Source organism: Xenopus laevis, chromosome 1S (genome assembly GCF_017654675.1).
Source record: "Xenopus laevis strain J_2021 chromosome 1S, Xenopus_laevis_v10.1, whole genome shotgun sequence".
NCBI classification, from domain to species: domain Eukaryota; kingdom Metazoa; phylum Chordata; class Amphibia; order Anura; family Pipidae; genus Xenopus; species Xenopus laevis.
The window spans coordinates 117410612-117429971 of NC_054372.1; the positions used below are offsets into that span (position 1 = coordinate 117410612).

General features: G+C 38.5%; 1 protein-coding gene across 1 annotated transcript; it reads left to right on the forward strand.

Annotated features, from left to right (window-relative positions):
* The first annotated feature begins 421 nt into the window (after positions 1-421).
* LOC121398961 (spermatogenesis associated 6-like protein) lies at positions 422-19148 on the forward strand. The gene is made up of 6 exons (XM_041578630.1): positions 422-460; positions 5710-5755; positions 6276-6317; positions 11317-11438; positions 18030-18107; positions 18927-19148. The coding sequence occupies exons 1-6, from the start codon at positions 422-424 to the stop codon at positions 19146-19148; spliced, it is 549 nt and encodes a 182-aa protein (XP_041434564.1).
* The last annotated feature ends 212 nt before the right edge of the window (positions 19149-19360 follow it).

The following is a 19360-nucleotide window of genomic DNA, read 5'->3' on the forward strand; positions in this document are numbered from 1 at the left end:
TGTTATAATAAAACAGTACCTTGTACAGGATATAATTAACCCTTATTGGAGGCAAAATCATCTTATTGGGTATTTTTTAATGTTGACATGACTTCTAGTAGATTTTAGGTATGAAGATCCAAATTATGGAAAGATCTGTTATCTGGAAAGCCCTAGGTCCTAAGCATTCTGGATAACAGGTCCCATACCTGTATTATATTTGTGCATATTTTTTAATTAAAAAATGGAAAGATACCTGCAAGAAGATCAGCACACAATCAGCACTGTGCATTGTCTGGAAATAAAACAATTCTGCTTTTAGGTGATGGTGTGCTGATCTTATATGCATGCACACCTTCCTTGTTTAGATAAAATTTGAGTCAAAAAGTCTTAGGATCTTCCTGGTTATTTCTTCTGTTCAGCTTTACGACAAACAAGCCACATGCCGTTAAAAATTTTGATTAAGCTTCAGATTCATGCGGTAGGGATACTGAGAATGTAGTTGATAAATAATATAATTTTTAGGGATGCACTGAATACACTATTTTGGATTCGGCCGAAAGATTCATGAAAGATTCAGCCGAATACCGAACCCTAGGGGTGGGAAGGCGAGAACATTTTTACTTCCTAGTTTGGTGACAAAAAGTCACACAGTTTCCCTCCCCACCCCTAATTTGCATATGCAAATTAGGATTTGGATTCGGTTCGGCCGAGGCGGAAGGATTCGGCCGAATCTGAATCCTGCTGAAAAAGGCCGAATCCCGAACCAAATCCTGGATTCGGTGCATCCCTAATTATTATTATTAGAGTTGGGTGAGTTATGGGTAGGTAAATATAGAGGCAGGATGGGGTGTAGTCTAGTGGTTAGGAAATGGGTTGCATAACAGGCTTTTCACTCTTCTTTTCCACATTTCCCATCAACTTTTTGAGAGAACTGGGTAAAATGCGGGTTACAGGTCACAAGTTTAGGGCTTGTTCAACTGATTAGATCCGCACAAACTGTATAAATTATATTCAGCACTTATGTATGAATGAAGACAAATTGTTCCTGTTTGCAGTACTGAAAGGCAGTAAACCATAACAAGACACATTTACTTTTGGTCATGTACACATGGTGGCAGATTTATCAAGGGTCGAAGTGAATTTGAGGGAATTTTCGAAGTAAAAAAATTCGAAATTCGAAGTAATAGGATACTACGACTTCGAATTTACTTCAAATTCGATTTGAAGTAAAAATTATTTGAATATTCAATAATCAAAGTACTGTCTCTTTAAAAAAACTTCGACTTCAATACTTTGTCAAATTAAACCTGAAGTGCTATGTTAGCCTAGTTTTGGAAGTCGAAGTAAAAATTATACGATCGTATGATAAAATCGTTCCAATCATTCGTTTCAAAGGATTTAATAGTTCGATTGTTCGATTTTACTTCGATCCTTCGATGGCCAAATTCGGTAAAAAATCCTTCGACTTCGATATTCGAAGTTCGGTGAAAAATCCTTCGACTTCGATGTTCGAAGTCGAAGTATTTTAATTCGATGGTCGAATTTCAAAGTATTTTTTACTTCGAAATTCGACCCTTGATAAATCTGCCCCATGGTGTACATGTGTACACGTGCATTTAGGCTGCTTCGTGTCCCAATGTTAATCTGAACACAGTAACAGTCTGATACAAGTAAGTGTATTCCTTTTGTTGAAACCCTGCACTGTATTAGGTAAGGGCCACTTGGATTGAATGCAGTAAAACTCTCTTCTGTGCATACAACTCACTATCTGACTGTCACAAGACATATCAGCAAGTACTTGGTTGGTTGCTGGGTTCATGGTTAAGGTTCTATGTAGCTTTATATTTGTAAATCAGCCCTATTTTATATATTTCAATATGTAATTAAAGGGTTTCTGTAATTTTTTCGATGTTGTACTTTTTATTTCTTCATTGCACTGTTAACATTGAAGATAATTTACTCTTCCATATAACATTTTATTTCTGAGCCAACAACTGTATTTTTTAGCTGTAACCAGCTATCTCAGGTCATTGCGCCCGATCCTATGCTGATCCTATGCTTTCAGAAGGAGCCAGCACTTCATAATGGAATTGTTTTCAAATAAGTTAATGTTTTGCCTACTCCATGTATAGTAACTGAAGGAGTCACGGTGGGACTTGGGTGTTTCACTGTTGACTGCTAATCTTATACCGCCCGGTTAGGCTTGGGAGCATTTTTAGTGAAACAGGTGTCAGGGAGCTGTTATCCTGTTGTAGTAAAGAGTGACTGAAGTTTATCAGAACACACATCATATAGCTAAGGGCACCTGGGAAACTAACTAGCTTCATGTCAGATTTCAAAATTAAATATCACAATTTTTTTTGCTCTTTTGAAAAACAGATTTCAGTGCAGAATTCTACTGTAGCAGCACTATTACCTGATGTGGTTTGGAAAAAAAATATTTTCCAGTGACAGAATCCCTTAAATAGTCGTTCCTGGAATTTAGAATCAGTCAGTGATTTTCATATTATTTCCACTCAGGTCACTTGCCCAGGTGTATTCTTGCCAGCGAAAGATGATATTTCCTTAATATTTCAATACTGGGTCAGCACAAGCAGACAGTATTTCCTCTGTTGTTTCATGAGAAAATTAGATTTGAAAAGGTGAGAATATTTTTCTATATATTGTTTGTTACATCAAAAGATTCTGGAACTAGTATAAGGACTCTGTAAAAGGTTTTGCTATATAAAGTATAACATCTCAGCTCAAACATATATCAACACACTATACAGCTCCTTTTCTAATGCATAGGCAGCCCATACAGTGTCAGAATTACTTGCTGGGAATACAGTGGGTTACCCCAGTGGACCTGTCTAACTGGCAGTTTGAATCTAGCTTTGCTACTGAACTTGGAAACTGGTCTTATCCTGCACAAACAAGCAGCGGGAATAGCCGCTTCTTACCGGATTGTGAAGGAGGCAAATTGATTCTAAGCACAGTATCTATCACATGGATGCAATAAGAAGGATCAGAAGAAAAACATAACTAAACAGAGAGAAAGCAAAACAGGGACATAAAACAAGAAGAGAGTGAAGAAGATGTGACAGGAGTATAAGAGAAATTGGTTAAGGGGGAAGGTGTGAACACAAAACAAAATAAAAGTTGGTGCAAAGTGAAAAGTAAGTAGAGCAGAGACAAATAGCAAAGTTATGCACAACAAAATAAAACAAGCTGGATCGTGGGTTTCAGAATAAAACATTGGTAAGTAATGTGGAAAAAGAATGCTGAAAGTTACCGTGTTAATAATACTGTACAATAGAATGTGTGGGCAGGGACGCTCCTACCATGAAGCAAGGAAAGAACCTTGCCTCAGACAGCAGCGAGCTGCCAGTTAAAGGAAAACTATACCCCCCAAACAATGTAGGTCTCTATACAAAGATGTGGAATAAAACAGCTCATGTATATATGCTTCATGTAAATAAACCATTTTAATAATATACTTTATTAGTAGTATGTGCCATTGGGTAATCCTAAATAGAAAATTGCCATTTTAAAAAATAAGGGCCGCCCCCTGGGATCCTACAATTTACGGTGCATACAAACAAACCATACGTTAGGTCACATGAGCCAATTAACAGACAAAGTACTGTCAATGCTTCCACACATCTTCCTGTTACAGTTAGAGTTGTAGTATTTCTGGTCAGGTGATCTCTGTGACAGCACACAGACCATCACAAAATGGTGGTTCAAGGCAAGAGATGTAAAAGGGCAATATTTACTTACATATATATATATATACCAGTTTGATAAGATTCTTTAATATGCCACTTAATTTGATATATACAGATATATAATCTGTTGCTTAAATATTCATTTTGGGGGGTAAAGTTTTCCTTTAAAGGAGTGGCAAAAAGCCACCTCTTGTAACTTTAAGAGACAAATTTCCAGTCTTTAAACTAGAAATTCAGCTTGCTGGTGCAGAGAATGCTGCTCGGCTCATTGCACTGGTGATGCAGCCCCCCTTTCACCCACTCCATCGCTGATGTTTTAAGTGTAGAGCAGGAGAGGTAGACAGCAGCCGAATCACCCGTGTGTGGGTCACTGTGCCATTTGAAGGAGGCAGTTCACCTTTAAATTAACTTTTAGTATGATGTAGATATTAATATTCTTAAACAGTTTACATTTGCACTTCCTTTTTATTTTTGTGTTTTTTTTAACTACAGTAGAATCCCCATTCTATGTTTTTTGCAAAGTCAGGAAAATGCGATACATTATATATTGGTGGGACCACAAAAACAGTGTGAAAAAAGGGAACACTTAAAATTGGAATATGTTCATCAGTTGGTGAATTTCTCCACTAATATTGTGTCATTTAATGCTGAGGGGCACCATGCCATTTAAAGGAATTGTTCAGTGTAAAAATAAAACCTGTATAAATAGATAGGCTATGCAAAATCTAAAAAAATTTTAATATAGTAGTTAGCCAAAAATCTGTAAAGACTGGAGTGACTGGATGTCTAACATAATAGCCAGAACACTACTTCCTGCTTTGCAGCTCTCTTGGTTTCCACTGATTCTTTACCAGGCAGTAACCAATCATAGGGTTGGGGGGGGCACATGGTTCATAACTGTTGCTTTTGAATCTGAGCTGCAAAACTCACACAACAGTTATGTCCCATGTGCCCCCCCCCTTATAGTCACTGACTAACTCAGAGTTAGAGAGCTGAAAAGCAGAAAGTAGTGTTCTGGCTGTTATATTAGACATCCAGCCACTCCAGCCTTCATACATTACTTTTTTGGCTAACTAACTATATTAGAAACATATTTTTGCACAGCCTATCTATTTATCCAGTTTTTATTTTTACACTGAACTGTTCCTTTAATACTTGTGGTCACTGTGTTATTTAATGCTAGGCGCTGTGCAGTTTAATGAAGGGGTCATCACTGCTCTTGTTCTGCTGGCACACCAGTATGTGCTTTGCATTCATTCTCTTGACAAACTACTAGGGGCACTGCATTTGCTCCACTTGAATATATTTATGGGTACATTGAAATCATTACTTGTAGACCTGATACATTTTAATACACATACATTTTCCTGTTTCCTAATTTGGCTGCCTAGAGTTTTGATTTACTTAATTCAGTTCCTATGGCATTTAAGGTATAGTTCATCTTTAAACCTTTGGTATAATGTAGACCGTAATACTTTTTTTTTTTTTGTGGTTTCTTTTAGTTATTTAACTTTTTTTGCTCAGCAGCTCTCTAGTTTGACATTATATCAGGTATCCAGTTGCTAGGGACCAATCTAACCTTGCAACAAAACAGCGGTTTGAAAGAGAGACTGAAGTATGGTGAGGAGAGAGCTTGTATAGAAATATAAAAAGTAACAGCAAAATACAATTGGAATCAGTGCATCCCTATTTGAAAGCTGGAAAGAAGAAGAAGGCAATTTCAAAACTAAAAAAAGCCCAGTGGAAACATTGCTTAGAATAGTCCATTCTATAACATACTAAAGTTAAGTATGTAAAGATGTTAATTAACACATACAAAAGTTAACTTTTGAACTCCATGCATGTGATTTATGGTCATTTGTCACTTGTTTTTCTGGCGAGCCAATGCTGCCTCAGTTTGACACAGAGTAATTAGCTATTATGTATGTGCTACAGATGTTTAACTGATATCAACTGAAATATAAAATTATTGTAGCATTTTTCTTAATGACATATTTCATTCTTTGTACTATTCTAGGTATTTCACAAGGTTGTGGATCCTATGTGGAATGAGTTTCCTTTGAGTTTGCTACGTCTTTTGTAATGCCCTTTGCATTGGAGCTGTTTCTTTCTAAAATACATGCTAGCCTTTCATTTTTAGTAAGTAGAATAATACTCTCAGGGCTTAATTAGTGATTTAGTTGCTTAATTTCACAAGTGCAGTTCCACATTGCAACCATTTAGTTGTATACAATAAATGGGCTTTAATAAAGCTTGAATGTTGTAGCAACTATGCTATTTAGTTCTACTTGCTTACCATTTCCCTTTTAATAGCCCGTTAGTTGGATTTCCTCCTTGGCAGTTTATTTGCTTCTGCTGATTCTTTGCTAACAGATCCCTGCTATCCTTTGACTAGACTACCTTGCTTATGTTGGATTATGGCTCTGTATGGCAGGCATCTGCCATAATCATATAAGAATTAGCACTTATAAGAATAAGCACTTTGGTTGTCCGAAGTCTACTGTATGTGCTGCTTTTATTGTTTATATATAACTGCTTTGCATGAGTCGCTAAAGTTTATTTATATTTCATTTCCGGTTTTAGATCACACAACCCGATTTGAATTAATACAGCTCACCCATTCAGGTAAGAAGATGTCAATGCATGCTAATTTTGTCATTTATGGTAAAAATGGGAACAAACATGCAAACGACTTTAAGAAAAAATGTTTGTAAAAGATATTCAACATCTACTACAGTTTAGTTGGTTTTATAAGAGTAGTAGTGCCCTTTAAATGACACATGAGGGAATGGGATGAAAGTGGCCTTACAGTGGTACTACTCTTATTCATTTAAAGACCAGTCAGGAGAGTTCTGCATCAATGGCCTGGTGCAGTTTCTTCCTAATGGAATTTCCAAACCTGCATAATAAAGTTCTGCTAAATCTTTGGTCAGATATCAGTAGATCAGGCTTATGTTTTGGCCCAATACACAGGTCCAATCAGATACCCACACAGTCTGAAGTGTCTATAATCTGCACGGAAAGCAACCTTATGTTATGAAGTTCTGAACCTTCAATGATTTCTTAGTAGTTCTGTATCCCTTTAACCATTTCCTATCAAATTCTGATTAGACTTTGTCCATGCTAAGGAAACTATTAAAGGACAAGGAAAGTATTTTTTCACTGAGTTTATAATTGGATTTGTCACATTTCCCCCTCCTAGATCTCTACCTATTTTTTTTTTTTTTACAAAGACAAAGTAGTGCTACACAAACACTCTCACCGCTTTTTGTAGCGTCGGGTGCCAACTGTGACTCTGTCTGCCCAGGTCTAATCCATATTCAAGAAGATATTTCAGCAGCACTCCCATTTAGTGAAAAAAATGACATTTTATTCGTGCCTTAGGCTTAGCTTGAGGCACGAATAAAATTTACATTTTTTTCACTAAATCGGAGTGCTGCTGAAATATCTTCTTGAATACTTTTTTTTAAATACCTCCTGTGAAGTCTATAATCTTTGTGTGAAGTTGATTTCCCAATTAGATTATTGCATCTGGCATTTTGGACCTTATCGCATCACGGCGCTCGTCCTTCCTCTTAGGTTGCACATGTATAATCTTTCCCTGCGCAAAAAAAATGATCTTCTGCAGCTCTGTTCCTCTCCTTCTGGAAGCTGTGCTGCGATCCTTTCAGGGCCTTGGCAAGAGTTGTGAGAAATAATTACAGATACCCGAAGGCTTCAAGAAGCAGATTAGCCGCAGTCAGATACACAACCTACTCCCTGAACTAAATGTGTTGGATAGGTAGAAGATGGAAGAATCTTTTACCATATACACATAAACTTCATTGACCCAATACTCCTGTAGGTGTTCTTAACAAATTAATTTAAAAGTTGCAAGTGCATTTCTGAAGTTGACAAATTATGGTCTTTACCGTCAAAGAGAATACATTTAGGAGAGGAAGCCATTTTGCCTAATCTGCCAGCTCATCTTCTGCCCCAGGCTCATAAGCTCATGATCTGGATTTACAAACCTCTGTACTAAATTTTATAGATAGCAACTAACTTGCGGTAGACTGTTCAGAGTTAATTACTTATTGGTTACTTTTGCCAATAAGTAATTAACTTTGAATGTGCTTGTAACTGAGCTCCATTTTTTTAATAGTTTGTGTGTATAAAGATTAGACTTGTGAGAATAATCTGTTATATCCTGTAAGTAATATAGGAAATTATGAAATATATGAGAGTATTAGGACTGACTGATGTCTTCCATGACCATGTAAAGACCCATAGCTGCAGGAACTCCAAGATAACTTCTAATATCTTGATATATTAAAGGGATTCTGTCATGATTTTTATTTCTAAATTACACTGTTTACACTGCAAATAATTAACTCTACAATATAAAATTTCATTCATGAACCAGCAAATGTATTTTTTAGTTTATTTAGGCAGCCATCTCAAATCATTTTACCTGGTCATGTGCTTTCCGAAAGAGCCAGCACTTTAGTATGGAACTGCAATGTAACTGAATGTGTCGCAGTGAGACCTAGATTTTACTATTGAGTGCTGTTCTTATATCTACCAGGGAGCTGTTATTTTTTGTTAGGGAGCTGCAAAAAGCCATGCCTAAACTCGAGGGGGGTGCATCAGGAGGGAACCTACCGCTGAAACGCCGCTGAGATTGATAAGCAAAGTTTTCAACTTTTGAAAAAGAAAGGAGTATTTAGATTACATATGATTGCCATTGGGAATTTTAGATGGATATCCTAAAGCAAGAAACACTGGAACTTGTCAGTCCATAGGGATCATGTGTAGCCACAGTATGAACACCAGATTGTTGCTTTAGATTGCCTCTTCAATAACAAAAGCATGGGATGTGTGAAAATACAAAATAATCCAAATAATCTTGAAGAATATTAATTCTTATTTTAGTACTGCAAGTAATATTCTTGCTCCTGCACATGCAATTTTTTAACAGAAGATGGCAGTGTACTCCAGTTCCTCTTTGGAATCCATTTAAACAGTCTAGTTTTTTGCGTATTTTCCCTTCTAGTTCATTACCCTAAGTAGACAAAGACTTGCTAGAAAGGCATACAGAAACTCATTTTAAGGAACAAATGGGCAAAGGCGCAGTCAACTCCCTTCATTGAAATCTTGAAATGTTATATTTTTAAAAAGCAAAACATCATGCCAAAAGATACATGAAGCCCTTTACTAAACCCTTTAATATACTGAGCGAACACACATTTACAATATAATTAGAAAATGTTAAGGTTTTCAGGACAGCCATACCCAAAAATGTATTTTATAAACTTGTCCTATTGAAACACTTAATAAAACTGTTAGAAGGTTATTAAAGTTCCGATGCCAAAAACTCATATAATTTGATCCGAAAAATGTAATCTGAATTTTTAGTGGGGAGTAAACTCGAATTTTTCGAGATTTATTATACCCCGAGGATGGAAAAAATCAGAATCTGAAAATCCGGCATCTTAGACTTCCCGAGGTTGTATATAAATCAGTGGGAGAGCTTCCCATTGGAAGTTTCTGTGGTCTGTGCAGGAATTACCCGAAAATCTGACTATTTCAGACTTTTCGTGCAAAAATCTGAAAAATTAGAGCGATTCTTCAAAAAACTCAGAAAAATTAATACGATTTGGATTTTTGATAAATTTTTTTCAGGTTTGTCCCTGATCCGATAAAATCATCCAAATCCTAATTTACATATGCAAATTTGCGTGAATTTTTGTCACACAACAAGAAAGTAAAAAAAAATTCCCCTAATTTTTGGAAATTAGGATTCGGTTTGTTATTCAGCCAAATCTTTCGCAAAGGATTCAGGGGTTTGGCTGAATCCAAAATAGTTCAAAATATTCAGTGCATCCCTACTTTTTATGAACTAAATTTTCAGTGTTTACATTATGATGTGTTATTGAAATTATTGTTGGATTTTTTTGTATAGATCTGGATAAAGTACTATATGTGTAATTATATTTATATGTTTTATTAAAGGGTATCCCAACTATAAGCAACTTTACAATATACATTAATTCATACATTAATTTTTAATGGTTTTGAAAGTCTTTGGAAAATGTAATATCAGTGAATGACGAACCAATGAACATTTTACATTATTCTGTCATGGAATGGTGATACATATCTTTATATATGAAAAAATATTTCGGTGAAGATCCCGTTAAAATGGCAGGGCACCCACTTGTTCATCATGAGTTCAATGAATAGGGCTTGTGCTGAAAATAGGTTTTGCTATTAATCACAAAACTCCTTGTTTTTTTTTTGTTATTTCTTTAAGAAAAACTATACCCCTGAACTATAAAAAGCGATTCCATTTTAAGAAACAAGGGCGGCCCCCCGGGATCCTACTATTCACGGTGCACACAAACAAAGCAAAAAACCATACATGATAGGTCACATGAGCCAATTAATGGACAAGGTTCAGTTTGGTGCTTTAAGGGTTCAACTTTAACTTTTAGTATGCTATAGAACTTTACAATTGGTCTTCATTATTTATTTGTTATAGTTTTCTAATTATTTGCCTTCTTCTGACTCTTTCCAGCTTTCAAATGGAAGTCACTGACCCCATCTAAAAAACAAAAGCACGGCAAAGCTACAAATCTTGCTACTTTACTCGTCTTTCTATTCAGGCTTCTCCTATTTATATTCCAGCCTCTTATTCAAATCAGTACATGGTTATTAGAGTTATTTAAACCCTAGCTAACAGATTGCTGAAACTGCAAACTGGAGAGCTGCTGGTTTTAGTTGCTCAACTTTATTTTATCTTAAAGAGGTGGTTTGCCGTTGAGGTAACTGTTAGTATGTTATAGAATAGTGATCCCCAACCAGTAGCTTGTGAGCAACATGTTGCTCACCAACCCCTTGGATGTTGCTTCCAGTGGCCTCAAAGCAGGTGCTTCTTTTTTAATTCTAGGCTTGGAGGCAAGTTTTAGTTGTTTAAAAACCAGGCCCACTGCCAAACAGAGCCTCAATGTAGGTTGTCAAATCACATAGGGGCTACCAAATGGCTAATCACAGCACTTATTTGGCCTCCCCAAGACAATTTTTGATGCTAGTATTGCTACCCAACTCCTTTTACTTCTTAATGTTGCTCAAGGGTCCCAAAGGTTGGGGATCCCTGTTATAGAATGTCTAGTGTTAACTTTGCTTTCAAATGAGGGTCACTGACCCCATATAAAAACAAATACTCTGTAAGGCTACACGTGTATTGTTATTACTACTTTTTTTTTACTCATCTTTCTATTCAGGCCTATCCTAATTATATGCCAGTCTCTTATTCAAATCAATGTAGGGTTGCTAGTGTAATTTGGACCCTAGCGACCTGACTCCTGAAATTGCAAACTGAAGGGCTGCTGAATAAAAACATAAATAACTCAAAAGCCACAAATAAAAATTGAAAACCAGTTGTCTCAGAATATCACTCTCTACTACATCATGCTAAAAGGTATTCTAAAGGTGAACCATCCCTTTAAGAATAACTTTCGATCATTCTCAGTTGGGTATTTTGTTCGTACAGGTTTGCACAGATTTTACAAAAGTGGTATGTTTTTTATTATTAAGGTGCAGAGAGGTGGTTGTGATAATATATATTGTTTCTGTGTTTATGTAGCAGACATTCTGGCTGTATTTGAAGAGAACACTCGTCAGTTCTTGTTTCCTGAGCCCAAACTGACTCCGGCTTACCCTGGAGTATATCGGAAAGTGCTGATGAAAACAGTCCAAGGATTCCCTGTGAATATCCTTTATGTACCAAAACTGACATTTTATTTATGAAATCCTATTAAAGTGACAGATTTTATATAGTTTATCTAGGATCATTTACATTGTCGTTTGTCATTAGGTTAGTGTTGGGTGAAGCAGGTGTTCCTTACCCCTGTTTTCAGATGCACAGGGTCAGAACAAATCTTAGTTGAGCCACTCTGTAAGGCAATAATTTTGGCCCACATTAGTCCCTCAGACACTTTGACAATCATCCAACAACTCCTAGCCAGTGGCGGAACTACCGGGGGAGCAGGGGGTGCGAGCGGGCCAGGGCCCCCCGGCAGCGCTGCGCGCCACTAAAATCCCTGCAATTCAGGCCATACGGAGGGGGGCGGGGCCCGGCTGCGCGTCGCGCACCAGGGCCCGCCCCCCTCTAGTTACAGTACTGCTCCTAGCCCAAAAGCTCCAATTTTTTGCAGTTAGGTAGATTTTGCTAGGACAGAGGAAGCAGACCCTGCAACTGCTGGAGGCCCCATGGACTACAGGGGGCACGGCGAAACTGATAAGTAGCTGCAATATATGTTCATGGAAAAATGTCTTGTTCACAAAGTTAAGGGGCAAAATGATATTGCTGTGGGGCCCAATAACTAGTAATTTCACTGCTGTTTATTGGGGGCACTGGAATTTACCTTACAGGGCAGATTTACTAAGGGTCTAAGTGAAAATTTGAATTTTCGATTTTTTTTTTTTGGTCAAAACTCTCAAATTCAAGTTGTGAATTATTCAAACATGATTTGAGTTTTAATTTGAATTTGTATTTTGAGATTTATCATACTCTGGCCCTTTAAGAACTCTAATTAGACTATTAGCCACCTAAAACCTGCTGAATTACTGTATAAGTCAATTAGAGGGGTCCGGGGATCAATTTGGTGATGTTTACAGCCTCACTGACATTCAAGTTTTTTTTGGAGAAAAAATCTCGAATCAAGTTTTTAAATTCAGCTTATAGTTAGCCTGAACCATTTTCAGCTGACAGTTTCCTGAAAATGTATTTGCATCTAATGGCTTCTTGCCACTGCTATCCTACATTTATACTCACTGATCACTCTGCTCTTGGGTTATACTCATTATCCTTTTGGTGCACATTCATATCACATTAATGCTTACAAGTTATTTCAAATCTGCCTGATTTTCAGAAATTCGTCATTTCCAGATGGTTGTGGAAAACTTGTTTTAGTGCTTTATCAATAAATTAAACCCTCTTAGCTATATTTTGCTTTTCCCTACAGCCAATTTTATGGTGAACACTTGCACAATTGAATCTATCATTCAAAATCTATCATTCATGAATCTTCAACAGTGAAAACTATAGAGCTCATAAAAGGGTGTTCAGATTTAGTAATTACAATTGATGCAAGATTTGCATTGATTTCTATGGTATACCTTGCTGTTATAATATTATTTATAGATCATTTTATTGTACCCCTCACATATAACTGAAGTCTAGGAAACTCCATTTTAAAAAGATCTTAATGCCAAGAGCCATATTTTTAGCCATATTGAAATGTTGCATGTTCAATCTGTCATAAACCAGTATTCATTAGAAGCACAGTAGGTGTAAATTTGTAAGAAGGTGATTGGTTTGTGTGCATGAAAATGTGTATTGTATGTTTAAAGTGAATGTGAGTGCTGTAAAAATGTTAAAGTAATGTTTAAGTGATTGAAAGTGTTAAATGTGTTGGAAGACTGTAATGTGTAAAATGTACCACAAGATGGCAGTGTTGTCATGTAAATGGATGATAAAGGTTCCATGCTGGGTAACAGAGGGAAAGCACATGTACAGTAGTGAGAATAGCACATGCACAGTGAGTGTTAGGGTAGTGTTTAATTGAAGAAAGTATTTAAAGGGGAGACACACCCAAAGGGTTGTACACATGCAATTGGATTTAGATAGAGAGAGGGCACAAGTGTGAAATACTAGGTATTTCAGATAGTCAGGACTATTTAGCATGGGTAGTTAAGACCCCAACGAGGAGGTAGTGGCATATGTGCCAAGGCTAAGCCAGTGAGGGTGCAAGTGGAAGTTATAGGAAAAAGGACATCCTGAAGGAGGGGGAAAAGAAAAGTCCTATCCGGAGTAGGCCAGAGGGGCATAGGTCGTATGCCGGACTGGTAGGACCGGAAGGTGTCACAAAGAAATTCCTACCCTGAAAGGTCCGTGGTGTACTGGCGTGGTGTCAGCCCGGCTGAAGCAGGGAGGTGGTGAGTAACCCTGGAAAGGGATGTCCTTCGGAAGGTTTCGGGGAAAAACCTATGTACATCTGGAGTGTCGGTTTAGCCAGTAAAGGAGACGGTTAATATTGGATTGTATAACTGTATGCCCTGATGTGTGGAAGAGTCAACTGATGAAAAAGTGTGCCAAATAAACAGTTCAAGTTTTTGTTATAATCAAGAGTGTGGACTTTAATCCTTGGATCAAGCTGGGGTTCCATGGTGACGGTGTTTAACCCTTTAACCCCCTTACATAATTTGGCGCTGTGAACAGGATAAGGAAGAGTATGTGCTTTGGGAAACCCCTGTGAATACCTGGATGTATGTTTTGAGACTGTGTATTGCACTGTTCCCTGATTTGGCTGGCTACAATTGATGTGACCGGAAGAGCATATACCAAGTAACAGTACTTACCAGGCAGGAAGTGGGCAAGCAGCCTGGGATCCCTTTTCGCGCCACAGGAACAGGAAACAGTAGTGTGGCCATCTTAAAAGTCTACAGACCATGCGGAGTGGCGCAGTGCTGTGGTGCCGAGAGATTGGAAGGAGTAGACGCACCTGTTACTATGCAGAGTACCTCCGCAACCAAGATGTCGGATAAACAGCTGGCCGACACCGGCCGTCGGTTTATGTGGACTGGAGTCTTTGCCCAAAAAGTTGGCCGCAACGGAGCAATCGTGATGGTTCCCATGTGTGGGAGCTGCGGCGATGAGGCCCAGTGGTCGGATGTGCGGGCGGCTGGACATTGTTCGGTCTGTACCCGGGATTATTTTACTGGCCCGGTTTATCTCAAAAACCAGTTATCGAAATCCTTGCAGGACATCGACCGGCGCCTGACAGCATGGGAGGCCTGGCGTCTCACAGTACCTGAAGGTGAGGCGGCACAAATCGCAGGCACGATGGAAGTGATTGTGTCGCTAAGCTCGGATTCAAGCCACGAGGCTCCACCGCCCTATATCGTGGCGGATGGCAGTGTGGAAGCGCCTGCCCCACGCCCCACCTTGGCAGCAGGTATGTTGCACAAAGCATTGCGCACCAACGTTATGCCGTGGCATACTAACAGCAGTCGCAGTACGCTACCGAGTGTCACAATACCCCAGTGGTGCAGGATTCCATTGAGCGAGTGGATTCCTGGCTGAATCCGCACAGTACCGGAGCATCGGAAGGGGCCCCATGGGAGGAGGAGTGGGAGGCAGACCCCCTTGCTGCGAGTATAGAAGGTGCCGCGTCGGTGACGGCGGTGCCTGCGGTGACCGAGATGGTTAAAGCGGCAGTCCCTGAAGTGGAGCAGCGAGTCTCGCCTCCAGTAAGTGTGATGTCATTGGGTGTTCGACCCCGCAGTAGTGCGTATCAATCGCCACATACCCAAATGGTGAACGACGAGAGTACATTTTGGGTACTACCCGGAAAAGCCCAGGAGAAAGAATTTCGGGCTGTGTCCCGGGTTCAAAGAAAATCAACCTGGAGGTTAGTAAGAAATGGGGATTTTACATGCCGTACGCCCCAGAGTATGTGTTTGATGAGGTGGAGAAGAATTTAGAAAAGTGGGTGCGGCAGGACATCCTCTCTTATCTGAAGCTTGATGAGTATAGTCTGGTGCACCCCGACAGTGACACACGAAAGAAGGCAAAGGATCTCTTGGAAGAGACTGTTCCCATGTGGTGGCAAGGGCGCACTGTCATGCGGCACCATGTCCGAAGTGTGACCAAGCACACTCCCGAGCGGCACCTCAGTGTCGATGTACCCTTGGAGGGTGGAGGTACTGTTGAAAAACCTCACCCAAGGTACTACATATCGTTTGTCAATACCAAGAATTGGTTCACTCGGATGATTTGAGGACCGAGACTGTTATTTGGTTTTGAACATTTCAAAGGATTACCCAGTCGGGGTAATTCATTCAGACTTTATGTTTGAAACTTGTTTCGCATCCAGTTGGAGGATGCATCATACCCTTCGGTTGAAGATGGTTACCCAGTCGGGGTTAACCGTGGACTTATTGTTCAGTTTTACAAGTGTGCCTTGTTTTACAGTTTTATATTGAAAATTTTACTAACCTTATGAAGGTAATAAGGTTTTGTTACTAAAAAAAAATCAAGTTATTTAAGCAAATGCAAACTTATGTGTCTGTTTTCATTTTCATGTGTGATTAGTTGTGTGCACGAGGACGTGCTTGATTTAAAAAGTGTCGAGTGTAAGAAGGTGATTGGTTTGTGTGCATGAAAATGTGTATTGTATGTTTAAAGTGAATGTGAGTGCTGTAAAAATGTTAAAGTAATGTTTAAGTGATTGAAAGTGTTAAATGTGTTGGAAGACTGTAATGTGTAAAATGTACCACAAGATGGCAGTGTTGTCATGTAAATGGATGATAAAGGTTCCATGCTGGGTAACAGAGGGAAAGCACATGTACAGTAGTGAGAATAGCACATGCACAGTGAGTGTTAGGGTAGTGTTTAATTGAAGAAAGTATTTAAAGGGGAGACACACCCAAAGGGTTGTACACATGCAATTGGATTTAGATAGAGAGAGGGCACAAGTGTGAAATACTAGGTATTTCAGATAGTCAGGACTATTTAGCATGGGTAGTTAAGACCCCAACGAGGAGGTAGTGGCATATGTGCCAAGGCTAAGCCAGTGAGGGTGCAAGTGGAAGTTATAGGAAAAAGGACATCCTGAAGGAGGGGGAAAAGAAAAGTCCTATCCGGAGTAGGCCAGAGGGGCATAGGTCGTATGCCGGACTGGTAGGACCGGAAGGTGTCACAAAGAAATTCCTACCCTGAAAGGTCCGTGGTGCACTGGCGTGGTGTCAGCCCGGCTGAAGCAGGGAGGTGGTGAGTAACCCTGGAAAGGGATGTCCTTCGGAAGGTTTCGGGGAAAAACCTATGTACATCTGGAGTGTCGGTTTAGCCAGTAAAGGAGACGGTTAATATTGGATTGTATAACTGTATGCCCTGATGTGTGGAAGAGTCAACTGATGAAAAAGTGTGCCAAATAAACAGTTCAAGTTTTTGTTATAATCAAGAGTGTGGACTTTAATCCTTGGATCAAGCTGGGTTTCCATGGTGACGGTGTTTAACCCTTTAACCCCCTTACAAATTGTGGGTAGGTGCCACAGGAATATTCAGAGATGGCAAACCTGATCAACATCTAGGTATCTATATATATATATATATATATAAAACTCGTCAGGCTGGAGCACTCAACCAATCAAGGCCGACTGCCTGGGTGCAGATTACAAATGGTAAGTACAAAGCAATCTTGAAAAGAACCGCACTCACAGGGCTTGTAAAGATGCAAAAAAGAAAAATTTTATTACGACGTTTCGGCTCTAATACTAGAGCCTTCCTCAGGAAGGCTCTAGTATTAGAGCCGAAACGTCGTAATAAAATTCCTGAGGAAGGCTCTAGTATTAGAGCCGAAACGTCGTAATAAAATTTTTCTTTTTTGCATCTTTACAAGCCCTGTGAGTGCGGTTCTTTTCAAGATTGCTATATATATATATATATATATATATATATATATATATATATATATATTGTAACCGTTTGAGGTAACAGGGTCGTCGTCTCCTGGCGGTAGACGGGTACACATCAATATTGGAGTCCACGCAAAACAACACAAAACTGGTTGGTTGGTAATGTACAACTGGCCGCAACCAGTTTTATTTGTCTGGTTGGCAGGAAGACAGGAATCAAAACAAACAAAAATGAAAATAAAACCTTGCCTGTCCGGCACTAACTAAACAATCAGCTCCTAACTAACTAGGTGAGGATCTAACATCCAGCACCTAACAGAAAACAGTATTTGTGGCACAGCACGTACTCACATGAATCAGGCTCTCTCACAGGCCTGCACTGCCTGCTCTTTTCCCCAGGATTGAGAGAGAGACACACACAATCCCTTCCCTACTTAAGGAGAGAGAACACCTGTTCCTCTCTCAGGTGTTGGGCAAAACCCGGACCGTCCATCTGGAATCGGATCACAACACTCTTGTAAACCGGGTCCTTTTTCCGGCTATTACAGCTAGCCACAGACCCGTGAAAAAATGTACATTTACTTGGTTGCTTAAAAACAGTATGACAGAAATCTGGATGATACATACACCCCTTCAACCAATTTCCCAGCATTTCTGTTACAATATATATATATATATATATATATATATATATATATATATATTTATAGATATATATAGTAGCTTTATTGAACTTAACCTAAGTAGATGTTATTTTACTGAGCATTGTGGAAATGGAACAAATAACATCCTTGATGTTCCCTATCTCTAGTGTCCCTGGCCTGCCTCTGTCTCTGGTTTACTCTTGTTTTTTCATCAGTCTGCTTTTTGTCTCTTAAGGGAATTGCACCAAAGATTGAGTTTTCTCCAAGGACCACCATTAAAGAAAAGCCACATGATTTTCTGAAGAAATGTTCTGTAAGTTTAACACTTTGGTTGACATTGTCATTGTGGTTTTCCATCTCTAGCCAATCAAGATAACTTACTTTTGGTTTTGTTTTGAATTATGTAGGTATTCTGTACTTACCTGCCTACCTACCTACCTATATAGTAAAATCCATAGAATTATCCATTCATCTTTTAGTGTTACTGACAGATTAACTAAAATAAATTATAGTGTTTATGTATTCATTGTCTGTGTACAAATATAATGTGGCTACAAATTTTTCTGAAGCATTTTGTGAGATGGCATCTTAGAAAATGTCAATGGAGAATGTCGATATTGCATATATTTATATGGGAAGAGGGTCCATTTTAGATGTATTTCCATCTTAATGTGATAAATGAAACATTTGTAAATATACAATTAGGTTTCTTGTAGAATTTCAATTTTAAAAATACTTTTTTATTTTCCTGATATTCATTTTATTTACAATAGGCACTCCTCATTCATCTACCTTCCCTGCAGCAGCAGCAGCTCTTTTGACCTTGCTTGTGCTGCTGACTTTAAATTACAGTTCTGAAAAACCTTTCATGTCTTGTCAACCAGGAAGGTGACCATACCCATTGGTATACATTTTTATGGGTTTTCAAAGTGAGGTATAACTTTTCTTTTTCAGTAGCTTCCATGTTGCTATGTGCACAGACATTTTTGTTTTCACATTTTTAGCATCCAAGCAATATTATTTTGAAATGCAGTTAGAAAAACAAAAATGTATACCGGGTGCATGTGTAACCAATAGTAACAATAAATTTTCTTTAGCAACTTGTCATCCTATTTTTCAAATTTTATTACAGAAAGTAAAACCATATTTTAGGAGACCTTTAACAGTACCATCCAGAAAATTAAGATCTACTCAATCAAACCCAGTCAGAGACCGAAGCCCAACTAAGAACTACTGCAGTTCAACTAAATCTTCAACATCTCCATCTCCATCTCCCATTAGTGAAAGATTTGTTAATGGACTAAACAAGAACGTACAGCAGCAGCTTGCAAATACATTTGTGATGCATGAATAAGGTTTCTCATTATTTATGATATTGTTTTCATAGTGACATGAAACCCTTTATTATGCACACTGCTATTATTATTATTAAGCATAACAATACATGTAATAATCTTTCTGTAAAACTTATTAAATGCAATTAAATTAGAAAGCTCAGTGAACATGCAATTTTTCATTGTTTCAAAGCAAACAAGCTGTGTGTTCATTGTATTCTAAACACCCGGC

What these genes read in the sequence shown, in the direction of transcription:
- LOC121398961 (XM_041578630.1), top strand. Translation starts at nt 422, where the DNA reads ATGCCGTTAAAAATTTTGATTAAGCTTCAGATTCATGCG. An exon ending in AATACAGCTCACCCATTCAG is followed by an intron (nt 6,318 to 11,316) that starts GTAAGAAGATGT and finishes GTGTTTATGTAG; the next exon opens with CAGACATTCTGGCTGTATTT. An exon ending in ATTTTCTGAAGAAATGTTCT is followed by an intron (nt 18,108 to 18,926) that starts GTAAGTTTAACA and finishes ATTTTATTACAG; the next exon opens with AAAGTAAAACCATATTTTAG.